This window comes from Phoxinus phoxinus (genome assembly GCF_949152265.1).
Source record: "Phoxinus phoxinus genome assembly, chromosome: 9".
Lineage (NCBI taxonomy): Eukaryota > Metazoa > Chordata > Actinopteri > Cypriniformes > Leuciscidae > Phoxinus > Phoxinus phoxinus.
In genome coordinates, this window is record NC_136884.1 from 30,445,928 (window position 1) to 30,465,142 (window position 19,215).

At 35.6% G+C, this 19,215-nt stretch overlaps 2 protein-coding genes across 3 annotated transcripts; one reads left to right on the plus strand and one right to left on the minus strand.

Annotated features, from left to right (window-relative positions):
* The first annotated feature begins 3,994 nt into the window (after positions 1 to 3,994).
* On the plus strand, positions 3,995 to 7,324 carry LOC307003909 (T-cell-specific guanine nucleotide triphosphate-binding protein 2-like). The gene is made up of 4 exons (XM_079622800.1): positions 3,995 to 4,319; positions 4,779 to 4,830; positions 5,052 to 6,978; positions 7,216 to 7,324. The coding sequence occupies exon 3, from the start codon at positions 5,060 to 5,062 to the stop codon at positions 6,218 to 6,220; it is 1,161 nt and encodes a 386-aa protein (XP_079478926.1). The 5' UTR covers positions 3,995 to 4,319; positions 4,779 to 4,830; positions 5,052 to 5,059; the 3' UTR covers positions 6,221 to 6,978; positions 7,216 to 7,324.
* A 3,433-nt stretch (positions 7,325 to 10,757) lies between these two features.
* LOC307004240 (uncharacterized protein) lies at positions 10,758 to 15,298 on the minus strand. Of its 2 annotated transcripts, none has more exons than XM_079623341.1 (2): positions 14,334 to 14,436; positions 10,758 to 13,148 (listed from the first exon to the last, which is right to left on the minus strand). In XM_079623341.1, exons 1-2 carry the CDS (start codon positions 14,370 to 14,372, stop codon positions 12,216 to 12,218), a joined length of 972 nt encoding a protein of 323 aa, XP_079479467.1. In that variant the 5' UTR covers positions 14,373 to 14,436; the 3' UTR covers positions 10,758 to 12,215. The 2 variants fall into 2 exon arrangements, with proteins under 2 accessions (XP_079479467.1, XP_079479468.1); XM_079623342.1 differs by lacking the exon at positions 14,334 to 14,436 and adding an exon at positions 15,061 to 15,298 and having other exon boundaries at positions 10,764 to 13,148.
* Positions 15,299 to 19,215: the final 3,917 nt, after the last annotated feature.

Genomic DNA, 19,215 nt, shown 5'->3' on the forward strand with positions numbered 1-19,215 from the left:
TTTCTCTCAAAACGCTTTTCTTTGCTCTCGATGCAATTTCCTGCTCTCGTGTCAGGATTTTGCTTTCGCTGTGAAAATTGTGTCATGGGCGGGGCCACGTTCCTATTGGCCAGTCGGGTGAGCATTGTCTTGTCTTGGGAGTCGAACTGAATCATTACACTATTGTTCGGTTCACCTAGATAGATGCCGCCTCTGCCTTGGTTGAGTACGGACACTCCAATGTTTGGGTAAGATGATGACACACAACTCGATGGGTAGCTGGTAGGGGTGTGACGAGACCCTTATCTCACGAGACAAGACGAGACACGAGATTGGGTTCACAAGAACGAGACGAGACGAGATTTTTGCACAATATTTCATAGAAATCCTCAATGACAAAATTCATGACTGGAAAAATAGTCTGCAGGTGCATTTTGAAATGTTGTAACTAAATCATCTTGTAATGAATGTCATTTCAGTTCTACTTTGAGTATGAATTATCAAATACATTGAAATACAACAATATAGAAGCACTGTAAAGGTTTTAACACAAACTCAACTGACTGCCTTCTCTCAAGTATGATTTCACACGAGTCTCTTCAGATCTTACTGTACATTATGAGCTTCCAGAACTTCTGATTGAGGCTGTGTGACCTCCAAATAAAACTACTTTCCACAAATTGAAAATAGAAATAAAAACAGTATAAAACAACAGTTTTTCTTATTAGTGCAAACGATAATTAAGTGCAAGGGCAACCATAATCAAAGTAGGCCAACTCTCTCTGTATTCAAAGTGCAAACAGAGACCAAAACAGAGACCAGAGCCACAACTACAACGTCCAGAGATAGGTTTGATATTGGGAGACGGGATATTGTATGCAGTCTATTGGGAGACGGGTTATTGTATGCAGTCTAATTTGCGCGCATCATGTTTACTTTCACTTTCACTCCGTAGTGGCGGTGCTGAACGCGCGTTCTACAAGATAAGGGGCCATTCACACAGAATGCGTTTTTGCTGTGTAAAATGCGATACTACGTAGAATGGGGGAACTGATTTTAACTTGAGCACCGCGTTTTTAGAACGCTGTGTCATGCGCGAGACGCTGCAAAAGATGCAAGACGCGAGCGCAAGGTTACACATCCGTCTAGCGCGTTTACATAGAAAAACAATGGAAAAGTGCCGCACTGGAATGGAAAAACACGTTCTGTGTGAACCGCCCTAAGACATCTCAGATCGACTCTGTTGCGCAACAAATCCTCCGCCATCATAACGCGGTCAGTGAACTGAGTCCTGCTGCACTGTCACAGTCTGTGTGCGACTGCAACTCGTGCTGGATGAGCAGAGGAGACGTTTACAATAGCAAAACGACAGTGGAGGCGGCCGGTGCCGCGGTGTACACCGTAATGTGAATGTAGCGGTGGCATATTCTATTCTAATTATGGCGATATCGCGAGACAGCTTTTCAGTCGACGAGACATCTCGTCACATTTTAGTCTCGCGAGATCTCGTGGCACGAGATCTCGTCACACCCCTAGTAGCTGGCTGAGCAAGTTCAGCGTCACTGAAGATTAAACATTAAAAAACAGCACTCAAATTCATGAATGTGTATTATATTATTAGCTGGCTAATCACTAGTAAGGCTAATCGCTAATTAGCCATCATGCTAGGTAAACTTGCAAACTCACCTGGTTTATACTATTTTTTAAATCAAATGCCAAATGAATGTTTTGATTTAGATAGATTCACTCCTTATTTAGTGAGTAGTGAGCTAGTTTCTACCTTTGCACTTCCTAGCCTCAAACGTAGGCTACCTGAAGAGTAACTGCTTGTTCATCATATACAACCTCCTGTACAACTTTCAACTAACGTTAGTATGCATGGGAGGTGGCAACCCTATTAGCTAGCTAACGTTAGACAGTGATTGATATACCGTTTGAAAGTGTCCCACCTAGTTTTGTTTAAAATAGTTTTTGTATGGTTGTTGCACTACACGTTTAGCTACACGGCTTATTCTAAATCTTTTGACATGTTTACATAAAATAAAAAGTTACTGTCATTGTAATGTGCATTCTTGCTGCTTTTTATTTCCAGCATGGAAAATCACTGCAGTGACCGCACACAACCTCCGGCAAGCCATTGCAAAGTTTATTTCAGTGCTGTTGCCACACAATATGTTGTTGAGGTGTCCTTACATGCATAATCCCTTTCAGTCTGATGCACATGAGACTGTGCAACACCGTCCTAGAGTTCAGGTATGAGGCCCTCTTTACCCAAACATTGAATTATCTGTATCCTATCTGCACTTCATCTCCTTGTTGATTTTTTTCTTTCTATTTTCCCTCTTGCAGGAACTTGCATAGCATGGATACATATATTTATGCATAACCTATTCAGGGTAAAATTTGACCAATTTTAACATTTGTGAGGGTTAATCTATTGTGTTTTTAGTTGTCATATTGTAAGACACCCACGTTGTTGTTTTTTTGTTTTGTTTTTATTTGGGAAGTCTTTTATTATTCCTAGACTTATGGTCTTTTGATAGATTTTAAAGATCATTATAGTTGATGCTATTGTGTGAGTGAGGTTCGAGTAATGTAGTTGACTTGAAGTTATGCCAGCACATTTTCTGTTCTCGTGCAAGGCTCACACATTCATGTAAAAGGACATTTTCTGTTTTCAAGGACTATAAACCACAATGTTACTACACATATTTGCCTTTTGTCTGTAAAACCATACATATCTTTGTTTCTAATAGAGAAAATGGATAAATATGTATAATAAACAGTTTGGACCACTGGCCATCATTGGATTTTCTGGAGGGAAAGGGGTCCATCAAATAGATAGCTAGATTGATTTATTGAATTTAAGTGTCATGCTTCAAAAAGCCCAGACCATATGGGCTTACAAGTAACTCCAAAGAGGTCAAATACAGTGTTCAATAATACAAAACAAACAAATGCTATGTTTTGTAAACTGCTTATCCAGCTCTTACATAAGGAATGAGACCAATAGAAGATCATGCATATAGATATCCCGCCCAAGAGAAGAGGAGCAGTGGGGTTAATATCTTGTAAGGCAGCTAGAGCCTCAGCTGACAAGGGGCATGCAGTTTCTGATACTATGACTCCATGTTCTGGATCAGCGCCACGAGCTGCCTGGTCATGCAAGTGTTGCATCTGTAATAGAAAATAAAAAGTCAAACAAAATACTATTATAACAATTGTCTTCTAACGTACTGTGAGATTGAATATTCATACTATGTTAGGTCGTAGTTATCTAGATACTTCATGTACATGTAACCTGCTTTAAAAACTAATGTATTACATGCTGCAATGTCTGGGACAAACCTCAGACAGATCTGGCTCTTGCACCGGTACTCACTAAATAAGGAGTGCAACTATCTAAATCAAAACATTAATTTGGCATTTGATTTAAAAATAGTATAAACCAGGTGAGTTTGCAAGTTTACCTAGCATGATGGCTAATTAGCGATTAGCTTTAGACCTTTACATTTTTTTTAGCGATTAGACGGGACGTCGGGCTAGTGATTTTGCAAGCCCTGAGCCTACGGCTGCTGCTCACGAAAGTTGTGTTCTGCTCTTTCTGACGGCTGCGTGCCTAACGCCACTCAGTGACAAATGCTGTTTAGTATATTGAAATATCAAAAAAATATTTTTTAAATCATATCACCGTTATTGAAAAAAATATATATATATTGCGATATATATTGATATTGAATTATTGTCCAGCCATAATGTTAACTAATGAAACGTTATTGTTAAGTGTTACCAATTAAGAGAGCTTTTTGTGATTTTTTTTTTTTTTCACGCACATGATTTTTTGTCGTTGTGTGTACGTGAATTAGGTTTCATGCATGTGAAATTGTCTACGCATGTGTGAATAAAGTTTTTTCCATGGATTATAATTGAGACTAATCAGCTTCCATATAAAACAAATCTAACTTCAGGCAATCTCAAACATCTGCTGGTACTCTTATTCACTGAGGTAATAGTTGTTAGACAAGGAAGTAGGTTTGTTCATTAAGCAGTTGGGAAAGCCCCACAAGAGTTAAAAGCCTTGGAGCGGATTTGCCAAGCCCTAACCGCCAGTTGGTATCCTGCCCCTTTGTCAAAGTACCTGCCCCCTTTTTTTTAAAGAGGCTACAACTGAGCTGTAGCTACATGATAAACTATCCAGCAGGAACTTAAGAAGGCATTAAGAACTCTTTATACTATTGTTAACTATTGTTTTCTCAAACCTCACTTGTAACTACAGAGGAACACAAAACATTGTCATCATTCAGGTGTGTCACTACTCCTGCTGGAACAAAGAATTTAAGGTAATTATAATTCTTTCTTTAAAAAAATAAAAATAAATTACTTTATGGAATGACATTATTTTAATAAGTATTATGTCTCCTATCAAGAATATCAACCAAGTATCTTTAAATATACACTATTTTAAATTAATGAAAACATTTTTTTAATGATTTGTTACTTTTTAACATTTCTTTACCTATATTTGACACCACATTACAGTTATATATATATATATCATATATAATTTAAAGCACAGCAGTATGGATACGGTTTCTGAATACACATAATTGAACATAAAAAAAATAGCAAAATTAAACCCTGACAAGGAGGATCAGGACCCCGAGCTGGTTTTGCAAAGTATTGTGGGTTTATCTGTCTCTCCTTAACTTTGTTACTCAGTAGTTTTATGCTGTTCAAGTAATTTGACCCCACTACCCCAGTTATCAATGTATGAAACGTGGTTTAATGTCCACTGACAGGCCAGAGGAACATAAAAGGAAAGAAAATGTTAAAAACGTCTCCACACAAAAGGTCAGTATAAAACACTATGACCATCAAATGCTATGTCTTTTTGATCATTTTAAGTGTAATGTACATCCTAATAAATGTATGTGGCCCTTTAGTTAAAACATTACCTGACTTTTATGTAACAATGCATCTAGGCCTTTCTGTTGAATTCAGTTGTTAAAAACAAGCATATGGGTTGAATGTGGATCACAATACAGAAACTGTACTTTTATCTTTTATTGCAGTTTAAAGCATGGCAACTGAATGCTGTGCTGTTTTGGAGGCAGTAAGTGCATCAGGCGAGTCCACCCTGGTCAGGGCTACAGCAAAAGCGACTAAAACAATTGGCCAGTTGTTAAATGTCTCACTTAACATCGCTGTGACTGGAAAGACAGGATCTGGGAAATCTTCCTTTGTAAATGTAATTCTAGGCCTAAGTGAAAATGATAATGGAGCGGCACCTAGTGGTGTCACAGAAACTACAACAGAGCCCAACATGTATGTGCATCCTACAATGCCAAATGTGAACATCTGGGACCTGCCTGGAATAGGAAGTCCAAATTTCAAAGCAAATAAATACCTTAAAGATGTCAAATTTAAAACTTATGATTTTTTCATTATCCTTAACTCGGAGAGGTTCACGGAGAATGACATCATGCTGGCTAAAGAAATAAGAAAACAGAAGAAAGGTTTTTACTTTGTTCGTTCCAAGATTGACATCGACATCTCTTCAGAGCAAAGGAAAGATATGTTTAATGAGCAGGAAGTTCTTAGCACATTAAGAGAGTACTGTCAGAGCCACTTGAGTGAATTTAAAGACACCAAAGTTTTCTTGATATCGTCTGTTTATTTGGAGAAATATGATTTTGAAATACTTCAAAACACACTGTTAGATGATCTTCCGGACCACAAACGAGCTGCTCTTCTTCAAACCTGGCCAGTGTGCTCTGCTGCATGTCTTGAGAAGAAGATCGAGTTATTTAAAGCACTGACCTGGGCTGCATCTCTTGCTTCTGCCGGGATAGCAATGGTCCCTATGCCGGGCACATCAGTGGCGTGTGATGCAGCCATTGCGTTTCTTTTCCTTTCAAAGTGCTATTATGCATTTGGTTTGGATGACAGATCACTGAAAAGGCTTTCAGAAAAAGTAAACATGTCCTTGCTGGAATATCGGGCCAAATCAAAGTTTGCTAATGCCATCCAAAATAAAGCACTGACCACATTACCTGTCTGTGCTGTGGTTGTAACACTTACTACCATTGAAGATTTGTTGAGTCTCCTTCCAGTTGTGGGCAGTGTGTGTGCTGCAGGATTGTCCTTTGCCTCTACTCAATTCTTCTTGACAGAAGGATTAAAAGAACTGGCAAATACTGCTCGCGAGATCATAAAAGTAGCTGGGCTGGACACAATCTAATAAGTCCTAGCTGGCCTGAACATGTGTTATCTTGAAAATGTATGTGGTCTTAGATTGCTTCTGTTAATTTAGTTTATTTCTTATAGAGCATGTATGCATGTTCTGCCTTTGTCATGGACTAAATCATTTATGTTGAATAGAGATTACAACTGTCTTAATAGGACATATGCTAATATGCATGTAAACAGTATACAGGAACAAATTGCCACTTGAATTAGTTGATAACCCTTCAATTGTTCTATTGTTGTTTATTTGATCCTTTTAGTTGTTGAATTTCATTAATGAAATCAGGATTTTTTTATCATGTAAATATAATGTATCATACATAAACAATAATCATGTATATGTCTCATACATAATAAACTATAATCATGTATATGTCTCATACATAAACAATAATCATGTATATGTCTCATACATAATAAACTATAATCATGTATATGTCTCATACATAATAAACTATAATCATGTATATGTCTCATACATAATAAACTATAATCATGTATATGTCTCATACATAAACAATAATCATGTATATGTCTCATACATAATAAACTATAATCATGTATATGTCTCATACATAATAAACTATAATCATGTATATGTCTCATACATAATAAACTATAATCATGTATATGTCTTATACATAAACTATAATCATGTATATGTCTCATACATAAACTATAATCATGTATATGTCTCATACATAATAAACTATAATCATGTATATGTTGTAACGTAAATGACTCGGACTCTGGGTCCATATGAATTAGCTCAAATGATCTATAGGGAATTTTAATAACTAATCATGAATATGATTAATATATTGCATATTACAGTTACATTAAATTATCGAAATTGAAAATAGATTATATGAATAATCAATCACAACGTCTTATAATTCCTCATTCATATATCAATAATCTTATTACAGATCGATTATTGGATAATCCTTAAGGGAAATTAATGTAATTATCAAATCGGTGTTCGTCCAGCGAACGACCATAAGATTAATATCAATTTCTCAATAAAGTTATCCTTTCTTACAAACTCCAAGAAATATTAACTTTCTGGCCGTGAACATTAATTTTCCTGTGTTTATAAAATTATAACTACTCAATGTAGTAACTAGTAAAAGCTGGTAGCTCTTGGATCTGATCTCATTGACTTTGTATTTATTAACTTTCAAACAGAAACAGTCATATAATGGTTTTAATAAATGCAAAACTACAGAATATACGGACTACAAAATATACACTGATTATATGTCTATGTACATAACTTACAGTTAAACAATACAAGGCAAACGGATAACAGGTGAGAGAGGAAGATTTGGAGAGAGAGAAAATCGACTCGGCGGAGGTTTGAGGGTGAGAGAGAGGAGAGCGAGAGAGAGAGAGAGAGAGAGAGAGAGAGAGAGAGAGAGAGAGGAACAGATCACGAATGATCATAGAATAGCAAAATCACAGACCTTTTGAGAGCCAACAATGAATCATACCTTAAAACATGAAAACTCGTTCGAGTTATACTTGCAGTTCGTTTGTGTGTGTGTCTGGGATTCGGAAAGGAAACGCTATGCGTGTGTCCTCAGAGCAGAGCGCGTTCTCGTTCACGTGCTCTCTCGTGTTTATTCGGAGTGCTCTGTTCGCGCGAGATTTGAAGGTCTCTTGGAAGGGAAGTTGCCGAGGGGATAATTCAGCTTACGTTCTTTCACTCTTAGGTGAAAGCGAACAAAGGAGAATTTGAAAATGAAAACAAAGACTAAGATAAAGAAAATAAAACGGAAGGAACTCCTGCGGAGTTCAAGACCGGAGACTTTTCACATGACGAAGCCGGGATGCAGAGAGGAAGAGAGCTGTTCTTCAAGAGCTGGAGAGATGGACAGCGTTGGAAGGAGATGGACAGAGAGTTTGGGAGAGGCGCGAGTGGCCAATCACCTTCAGTGATATGGAAGCGGGAAAACTTTCTTTGTCTTGTCGAGAAGACCCCCTGCTGTATAATTTATGTTAGGGCTTGGAATTGTCATTTCTAGAGCTGAAAAGGATTCATATCACAATAATCATATCATTGCAGTCTATTATCGAGATTCAACTCCGTTAGGTCTCAAGATTTAAAATGATATCAAACACGTCATTGTTAAGATTACAGGAATACAACGTTTGATTATTATGCATTAGTATAAACATTTGCAGTTCGATTAAGGTTACACTGGGACATGTATATGCTTTCCTATGGTTTATAAACACATCTTAACACAAAAATGGCTATATTTAGTACATTTAAGAGTGACTTTATGGTAGAAATCCTTTCCTTTGTGGGTTTCTGTGTGTGTGTGCTCCTTCGTGTGAAGCCATGTGGGTGTCATGTTACGTGTGTGCGTTTAATGTCTCTTTGGAGAGTCACAAAGATGCACTATTGACAGTTTCCACAGACTTACAGACGCCACTGAGGCCTCGTGAACATCTGTTAAAACAATGGTGGCTTGTTCGAACATCTTGGTCAGCAGAACCGTTAAACAGAATGCTTTTTGTTTGTTGATTGGGATTCATTGATCGCAAAGCAGCAGTCATTGTCGCTACAATGTCTCATACATAATAAACTATTATCATCAGGGTTCCCACGGGTCATGGCATTTCTGGAATGTCATGGAATTTTTAAAGGTCTATTCCAGACATTGAAAGTCAGAGAATTTTATATAGTTTTTGTCCAAGTCATGGAAAATCAGGGAATTTAGTTTGTTGCTTTAAATTTTAGTTTCCATTCATCAAAATGTAATTTTTCTATACCAAATTTTTTTATCGCGCTGTTTCACACATCTTTCTACGGAGCCCCTGAGGGTGAAAAAATAATAATACGGACTTTTCGCGTGCACACGCGTTACAATTTCCGGTTTGGTTATAGTGTCATTACTACAAATGTGGGAAAAGGGATGAGCTTGGAGCATACCTCCAGAGATTTGTCTTAATATAGGGAGGTTGTTTGTGGACTGTGCTTTACTGTAAGAAAAAAAGCATGAATATCACATAAAAGAATATCAGGTCCCACATCATTGATTACATAATCCGAGAGTAGCCTATTTCTTTTCGTGTTGAATTGTTTTGTTTAAAGACATTCCAAGCTATCTTCAGATGTATTTCTCATGTATGTGAGGCATACACAGAGTTTCGGTTAATTTATGATGAGATGTGCTCCAATTCACGTGCAATGCAAGTGACCGCGGCGCGTCTCCATGATTATGTTGTCGGCTATATATATTTGCTTCTCATTTATTAAATACAGGCCAAAAATTATTATAATTAAGATACAATTTATACAAAACAAATTTACTTTAAAGAAAGGCTTTCTACAAAACAAAACAGCTCGGTGCTCCGCAAAACAGCAGCCTGTTTTGCCGTTCATTTAGGTCATGGAAATTAATCTTTTTAGTCAGTGAAAGTCAGGGAAAAGTCAGGGAATTTGACATTTGGTTTAGAGTGGGAACCCTGTATCATGTATATGTCTCATACATAATAAACTATTATCATGTATATGTCTCATACATAAACTATTATCATGTATATGTCTCATACATAATAAACAATAATCATGTTTATGTCTCATACATAATAAACTATAATCATGTATATGTCGCACACATAAACAATAATTATGTATATGTCTCATACAATTTATATAAACACATTTTTTGTCCTAAATATTTGTATATGCATATTTTAATATGTCACTGATTCTTGAGGTAAGGGACAAAAGTACTTTTGAAAAGTGACAAACAATAAATCGATACTACATTAATTTGAATTGGATATCTTCATAAACACGGGTCTCATCGATCATACCATGAAAAAGAACAGGTTTTTTATTTAACCACTTTTTATAAAAATTGACATTTACTCAGTAACTTGACAACTCGTTGACAACTTTGTCAACTCCGTCTGACTCATGAAAATATATATATTGTTGTGTGTTGTTTGATCAATTCAACAACACTGTAAAGTCTTTAAGTGTGTAGAAATGGTGTGCCTTAGCAAGGTTAAGAATTGATAAATTGCATTGTATACACTTTAAATATTATTTTACATTGTTTTGGAATTAGCCATTTTAAATTACCGTCATTTAGTTTACTATTTTTTTTATTTTTAATATATACAATCAGTGGTTTTGTGCACACAAGACACTGATGCATGTAGATAAGTTGGTGTTTTAATGTATGAAAACACTCAATTGAACAAAAGAAACATGAAACATGAATCTCCGGCTGGGTCAAAACCGTGGCCAGGTAAGGTAAACTGGTTTGCTGCGTCCTTAATTGCTGGAGTACACTTTAAAATGTGCGTAAGTATTGGGTGTACTTGAGTAAAGTAATAATACTTATGAAAATACACATAAAGCTGTTCAAATGTTCACTTATAGGCTACCTTACGAAGATGCAATTTATTTTTATGGAGTTTATTCTCTTGATCATGCTGATCTTATTTAGGCATGTTTCCAGCGTGTTTTGTTTTAACGCAGTTGAAGCATAAAACACAGAACAATAAATAAAGTCAAATATAACTTTCTTTATTGAAACAATCCTGCAACGGTACTCCTGCTCGCCTTCGGATGCAACCTCTTATATGGGGCGCATCTGTAGTTAGTAACAACAGATAGTCCTTTATATTGTGACAATAAATTGTGCTCGTTTCATTTTCAAAATAACCTGTGGTGGACTGTAAGCAAGTACATTCGTTAAGTATTCACGTACAAATGTGAAGTCATGAGGGGTTTTTCTCTTACACAGGACAGCAACACTACAAAAACATGATCTTTTACAATATGATGCATTGTTGTATAGTAAAGTACTCAACAATAAAGTACTTTAAATATAACAACCATCAACATATTCAGAATTAAAATGCAGCATACACATAGCGCAATATAGTAATATTAAAGCAACAACATATCTAAAAACCCTGACAGGAGGGTTTTTTATGCAGAATACATATCTTTACTTTTACTCTTGATACCTTAAGTACATTAAATCCAAGTATGCAAGATAACACTTGTACATAAGGTTTTAAAACCATAAATAGTTTACTAAAGTATCACAATATATCTTCCAACAATTACTTTATATGGTTTAGGCATAACTCTAAACCATTTCTCTTTTGTTTGTTTCCCTAAACCAGACCAGAGCCCTGTACTGCAGGATAACCCTGAGCATGCCAGTGCTGGACAGGTTTTATAATGACTCTGACACACGGCCTGATTTTTGGCTGAGCAGGAGTGCTGCTGGACCTGTTGAGAAGTGAACGGCAACACGGATCGGGTTCCACAATAGAGACCCTGGTATTTCTTTTCTGTCTGGCGTGTGGTACATCATACAGGGTCGTCTCCGAAGTGTTTGATATGCCTCGTTCCACTGTCCACCGCATTGTCCACCGAGTCACTGAGAAGGTGTGGCCATTCGCCACCAAGTCATTCACTTCCCGAACACCCCAGAAGACTGACGGTGGTAATTATGGAATTAACCTATCACCCGTTACAGAACTGTACACCGTTACCCAACCATTTTAACATAAAAAATAAAATGATTTATTTAAGTCTTATTGCAATACTCTTTTAGTTTTTTGTTACTCTAAAGCACTTAAGTGTACTTCAGTCAAAACAGAAATTATTTTCATACAACAGTTTCCAAAAATTAGAGCAGGGTTTTCACAAAATCATAATGAATATACACAATCATCTTGAGCAACCAACAAAGCATCTCATCAACCCCATGCGATAAATAAGTAAAGTCCACAAATACAAATAATAAAGTGATTGGTTTAACTCACATAAAGAGTAACCTCTTATAGTTCATGAATAACCTTGAGGAACCAGTAATTGTTCATGTGTATTTAAACCCATTTTTTAATCTCACCCCTTCTACAAGATGTATGCTGATGTGGAGGTCTATTTTCTTTACACACATCAAAATCAGTTGTGCTTGCTGTCCACTTACGACTGCTGTAATTTATTATTTATTTCTTTTTAAACAGTTTATTTCAGACAGTTCACAATCGGTGACACTCTTTTCAAGATCTTCTTTAGCGAACTTTAAGACATCATCAAAATGAAATGCCAGGCAAACATGATCCCATACATAATATTGTTCTTGCACAGGTTCAACCTCTGCTATTTTGTCCTCTTCATTCAGTATCAGTTTAAATTCAATGGCATTACCAATGGCTTGTGCTTTCCAGACAATTTGATTTTCTTGTTCTTTCCAGACAATTTGATTTCCATCATAATCTTCATTTTTAATCCTTGGGAATTTCTCGAACCTCTCATTGTGCTCAGGGCTGTGAACAAGAACAACATACATGATCTCCTGCTTGTAAAACATTGTCTTATATTCCCTGAGAACTGGGTCTTCTTGGTCTCCACACATCTGCTCTTTGTATGTTTTCATCAGTTCATTCAAAGGAAAAGAGAATCGAACGGTCCCATAGCGCGATTCTTTAATGTGGAACGCAGGTGATGTGGTGAATCTGTTGAGGAACTCACCCTGTTTTTCCTTTTGTTCTTCAGATCTGTTTGGGAACACCGTCTCCAGATAACGCTTCTCAGCTGCTTCTATACTCTTTTGATCAATCTTAAGGCTCCACCACAAGAACTTATCATCATCACCATAAGCCTTGAATCCCCCTGACTCACAGATTTGGTCAAAACTATTCTTGTCTGTGGCATGAGTCACTTCTGAGATGTGAAATTCAACGGGGTTTGGGTATTCCGGGATGTTCTTAGTCAGATACCTGAGAATGTGTCGTGCATGCTTTCTCAAGTCACTCTGTATTTGTTGTAGATTAGCATCATCCTGAAGTGCATTTCTCAGATCGCTTATGCTAATGTATCCGTCGTGGCTGAACTCACGACGGTGGCGATATTTTTTTCTCCCTTGGAAGTCATACTGGAAAGAAAAAAATAATTTTAATCATAACCTAATTTTATCAGCTTTAAATACTTGGCCAAAATAACAAATTTCACAGCAGGATATATTTATTTTGTTCTTTATGAAGAAGCTAAATTGATTTTTTTAATTTTAATTTTTTTTATTAAAAAGCCTTTTGTATAATTCTAAAAAGGTCTTCTTTTTGCTGTAAAATCTTTAAAGGTGCTCTATGTAACTTTTTCACTCTACTAAAGCTTAAAAATATGTTTGCAGATATTTAGGAAACATGCTGAGTTCACATAGGCCTACTCATTTCTCTGAACTACACTTCTATAGCCAGTTGAAATGTGCGTTCTGTTCTCACAGACTGCACGTTTAATGATTGGAGTAAACAAAAAAAATAACTTTTATCCATCGTTTTTTATCATGGTTTTTTTTTTCATAGAGTTTAACTCTTGTTAAAAATGTATCATAATTTGATACAACCGGTTTTTGAGGAACGTTTTGATGATCTCTCAATTATCATTGTATTGCATTGCATTATGTGTTTTGACCCTCACAATTAAAACTTTAGAGCTTTGTTGACTAACAACATATTATCTGACTAAAAACATATTATTGGGAGATATAGAGTGACAAATGACATTAAGGAACTTTTGTATGCAAGTAGACTGTTATGCTTTTATAAAAATAATAGAATTGATTTAAGTTTAAAGCTCCATACTCTCACTATATCATACTAGGCCTATATAGGGCATAAAAGCAAACACATTTATTTAAATAGATGTTATATTATATTTTGTCTAAAAGTTAAATAAACTGTTTTTTTTTTTTAAAGATCATTCTTACCATTATTTCATATATCAGGCTTTACAGGGTTAAAAGCAAAACCCCACCCCCCACACTCTAGCTTGGTTACTCATCTCTTATGCTGCACAGAGACACATGTTTGTTACAGCTTTCCTTCGGGAAACAGAGACCAGCTCCGTGACACAGTGAATAAACATAATTTGTTTACACAGACTCTTTTCTTACACGCCATTGTCTAACATAGCATTAGGTTCATTTTAATTAATAAAACAAAAAGTAAGTTCTTGTTTATTGAATGATTATCAAATGCATTTGAATGCATAGTATTTGTTTATCTCTGTATTGCCTTACTTTGTGACTGATGTTAGAAATGAATTGTCAAGAATTACTTACTTTTCTTTCTTGTCTATCTGGCGTTCTTGTCTCTGCCATTTTGTGAGGTTTAAGCAAATTATGATCCGCTTGGTCACTGTGAAAAAGTGAAGCCAGTATGAAGTCTTTCATTCTAACACGCCTGTGAGGGCAGGGCTAGTTTTATAAAGAAACCTATTGTATGAAATGGTATCGTGAGGGCAGGGCTAGTTTTTAAAAAGAAACCTTTTGTATGAAATGAGATCGCATTGTTCAGCGAGGTCTGCAGCCGGTCAAGTGCAAATGACAAACACGTGTCTTGAATATGCGAATATAAAACCAACTTTACCTATGTTGTATTGTAGATGAGAGCTACATAGGCCTACCCATTCACATCCATAAACAGTAGACTGAGCCATGTACATTTAGATAATGTTACTTATCAGCTGGGCAACTTATCAGCCTAACCATTACCCTAACATTGACCCTAGTCACCCTACTTTCAATTCGTGTGGCTTTTCATTTTTCCTCATGGATCTATGACTAACTGCCCTCACGCTGACCTCTCCTGTCACCTTGTTTTTCATTGACACTGTTACAGAAAAAGATGAACATACATTTTTGAATCTGGATTACACTCGTTCTTACACTGTGCTAGTTTGTCTGTTTTAATATAGTAGAGTATTGTAAAACAAAATAGCTAACGTTAACAAGTTCAGTCACGTCAGTTTCTTGATTACAATGTAGCATGATAACGTTAGCTACTTACCCTCATAGTTGTCGATATAGCTGCCGATATACATTTTAAATCCCTTTTCCCGCTTGCTGTTGGGAGCGGCACATAATGTTGTTATGAGTCGGTCTCATAACAAATGTAATTTACCATGAGACGAGGTAAATCCTGAAGACAGCGACTATAAAAGAGAGCCATATCTGTCCGTGTATAAACAGGAAGTTGAACAGGAAGTTGATAGCCTAGTACAGTCGAACCCAGAACTGTGTCGTGCATGGAGCCTATTGGCATGACCGCTTAAAAGCCACGGGGAAAAGAGGAACTGGAGAGAGGGAATAACTGACGACTCATGCTGCTAAAAGGATCTGAGGAAATACAGCCTGCTGCCGACTTTGTTTTATTGTTAATACGCAATAGCACAAGTCTCAGTAACAAAAAAAACAAAAACAATTTGAAACGAGATATAAATTGAAATAAAAATATTTGTTTCAATGCTACTGTACAGCCATTAAGAATGTGCGTTTTTTCCCCGCGGAATGCCACTGAATCCTGTCAGCATTTTTATTTTTTTTTATTTTTTTTTTTATAAATATGTTGTGCTTCACAAAATATCTACCAGATGGCGCATGGAACAACATAGGCTAATGTATCTACAGGCCAGAACAAATTGCTCGTCAACACTTTGCAATTATTCGTCGTTGACCGATTGTTAAATATGATTAGATTGATTTATGTTAAATAATTCTATAATTCTAAAATGCAACAGTAATAGTGTCTGATAAATTAACTGCATGTAATGTTGTGATTGTGAGAAAACCACAATAAAATATAGGCTAAATAAAATGGTATTAGACACAAATATTTGATATGATGTTAATACATAAAAAATCAATTTACTCATTATCATTATTTGATATGCTTTGTAAAGGTGTTGTTCAAATTTAAAGATGCCTGCATGCGTGCTAAAAAACAATGTCTCTTCTGCTCACCAAGGCTGCATTTTTTTTTATTAGATATACAACAACAACAAAAGTAATATTGTTAAATATTATGACAATTTAAAATAACTTTTCAATTTTAATATGTTTTAAAATGTAATTTATTCCTGTGATCGAAGCAGACTTTTCAGCATCATTACGCCAGTCTTCAGTGTCACATGATCTTTCAGAAATCATTCTAATATGTTGATTTGATGCTCAAAAAACATTCATTATTATTATCAATGTTGAAACTGGTTGTGTACAATTTTTTCCCCAGAATTCTTTGATGAATGGAAGTTCAAAAGAACAGCATTTATCTGAAATATAATCTTTAGTAAAACTATAAATGTCTTTACTGTAACTTTTGATCAATTTAATTAATCCTTGATGAATAAAAGTATTGGTTTCTTTTATTTCTTTGGTGGTAAAAGATTCAGTACAAAAAGTACAGATACTACTGGTCAAATATTCGTCCTATACAAGTAAAAGTTGTAAAGACACTTTAACCTGTTAGCCTTCAGCGCCACTTTTGAAAAATCCCCAGAAATAGCATACCCAACCTAAAAAAGATTCAATTAATTGACCTTTTGTCCTAAAAGCTCAAGTATGGTCTCATTTGAAAGCTGACACCTGGCACTTTATTGGAAATGTAGAATGAATTATTGTCATAATGAAAAAAAAATTATGAATAGCTTCAAAGTTGTGTAAGTTATTAGAAATTTATTTTTATGAAACATCTTCATGAAAATTAAATTGAAGTTGGCCCGTCAGCACTCTAGAAATGCACTCCAGCTAAAGACACATGTCTGACCATGTTATATTTAAAATTTGAAGGTGATAAGTCTAAAACTCTGTATTTTGTTAAATGTTTTTCAAGATCATCTCAAATGACTTTATTTTGAATTGACTCTAAAATGCAAACTTGTGTTTATTGTCATCTATTAGCATCTATTCAGTCTATTGTCTCTATTGTTTTGTGGTGCAAACGAGCCCCATTCAGTGTCACTCTCTCCTGCTCACATTTACACCTTTCCAGCCGGCTTATGGCCATAAATATTATTTTCCTTTGTCTCCATTATAATCGCTAACGACTGGCTAATCACGGTGTTTCACCCCCTAATTTCTTTCATAATCTTCACTTCACATTTGAAACTGTATCAAATGCCTTTCTTAAATAAAGAAATATTTCAGTAAGCATTCCGATTTAGAAAAAAAATCATAAAAAATAACAGCTAGATGGCAGGTGCAACTAGAGAGCTAGCTAGCATGTTAGCTTAGCACACCATCAATACACGACAATTTATGAGATTAAAACCCTGTTTGTGCTCCAAACTTACTTTATAATGCAAGTCGAGTGTTTTAAATAATCTTCTATGAGCTTATTTGGCTTCAGAAAAGAAAATCAGACAGAAAATATATGATTTGATATTATTCTGCACTATTGTAAAGTCTATATCGATTAGCATAACATTATACATATAATCTATTATTATAAAAATACCTGACATGGCTCGAAGAACACAGGTAAATCAAATATCATTGCAATCATGTTTATTGTCTTCAAAACATCTTTATCTGCATGTTATAGCGATCTCTGAAAGCTAACGTTAGCTGTGTTTGTCAGTGACGTCCTGGAAGGTCACAGGTTATTTCTTCTTCGTGTGCTCCCATATTTGGAAAAAACTGTGCAAATGGCGCCCTCAGCCTGCTGTATGGATTGAAAACACAGTACATCAGAGTATCCAGCGCTCTTTATGTATACATCGACGCATTTGGATATAAATTCAATAAATATTATTCCTGTCTATAGAAATATGATGTAAACCTATGATAATATATCAATATTTCTCCAAATCTGCACATTTTTGAGCCAAAAGCCCTGAGGAACGTTGTTTTGTCACGCGTTCTCAAGACAACAGCACCGGAGTTTTTTTCTGAATGGAGCAGCTGACGCTCATAATTCATATTAAAGGTATCGACTCATTTTTTCATTACATAAATCCTGACACAAATTAAGACATAACTGTCACTATAAGTTTCTCAGAATACAATAGTGGTCAAATACTGAAACGTGAGACTTATATATTTTTAATGATGTATAGTTTGTCAAGGTAATAACATTAAATCTGATAGTAACTTTGAACTATTTAAAAAAAAAAAACGCTTCAGAGCGTCCTCGCTCTGGTGAAGGCTAACAGGTTAAAAGAAAAAATACTTAAGCATCAAAAGTAAATGTCAATGGATTGTTTTATTATTGTAGCATTGTTGTAATACAGTACCTTATGCCTATGAAGCAACCTAGTGAATACACCTACCAGTTAGCAGTACCGAATTAAGTGGAATTAAGAGCTTTTAGAATAAAACCTACAGAAATTAAACAACTGAATTGACACCAAAAAAAAGGATGATTATGGCTGTCTCTTTATTTATTTAACACTCCTACCAGAAGGTCAGGTCAGAATTGTCTAAAAAAAACTTTTATTCAAATTTGTTTAAACTGTCTTTATATTACCAATACATAATTAAAATGCAAGTACTCTGAAATAGAGAGTATAAAAAACCGAGTGACTCTAGTGTATTTAATCTTCAATAAACACAGCTCATTAATTCCATTCACTCCCACCTAAAAACGGTGTGCGCGACTGCGCGCACGTGGGCAGAGCCAGTAATAGCGGCGGTAGTCATGGCGACGGAGAGTGACAGTCGCGCAAGCCAATCCTGTGATTCGTCCCGAATGGAAATAATGAGCTGTGTTTAATGAAGATTAAACGGTCTAGAGTCACTCGATTTTTATACTCTTTTTATCAGAGTACTTACATTTTAATTATGCATTGATATATATAGAAAGTTTAATCAAATTTGGTAAAACGTTTTTATATAAATCCTACCTACCCTACCTTTAATTTAAACTACAATACAATACAATAAAACATGATAATAATAATAATAAAGCATCAGAGCAGACACATGGCATAACTTAAGGCTTTATTCCTCTTTTTTTAAACCACATCAATCACAGCAGACAGGCACATTTTATAAGAGCTCAGGACAGACATGCATGGATACATAATACAGTAACATTACAGTGTGAAGTACCTGTGGCATACAAGGCTTTTTTTTTAAAAACACATCAATGACAGCAGACAGACACATAGTATAAGAGCTCAGTACAGACATGGATGGATACATAACGCAGCGACATTACAGTGTG

What these genes read in the sequence shown, in the direction of transcription:
- LOC307003909 (XM_079622800.1), top strand. Translation starts at nt 5,060, where the DNA reads ATGGCAACTGAATGCTGTGCTGTTTTGGAGGCAGTAAGTGCATCAGGC.
- LOC307004240 (XM_079623341.1), bottom strand. Translation starts at nt 14,372, where the DNA reads ATGGCAGAGACAAGAACGCCAGATAGACAAGAAAGAAAA. An exon ending in CAGATAGACAAGAAAGAAAA is followed by an intron (nt 13,149 to 14,333) that starts GTAAGTAATTCT and finishes TTTTCTTTCCAG; the next exon opens with TATGACTTCCAAGGGAGAAA.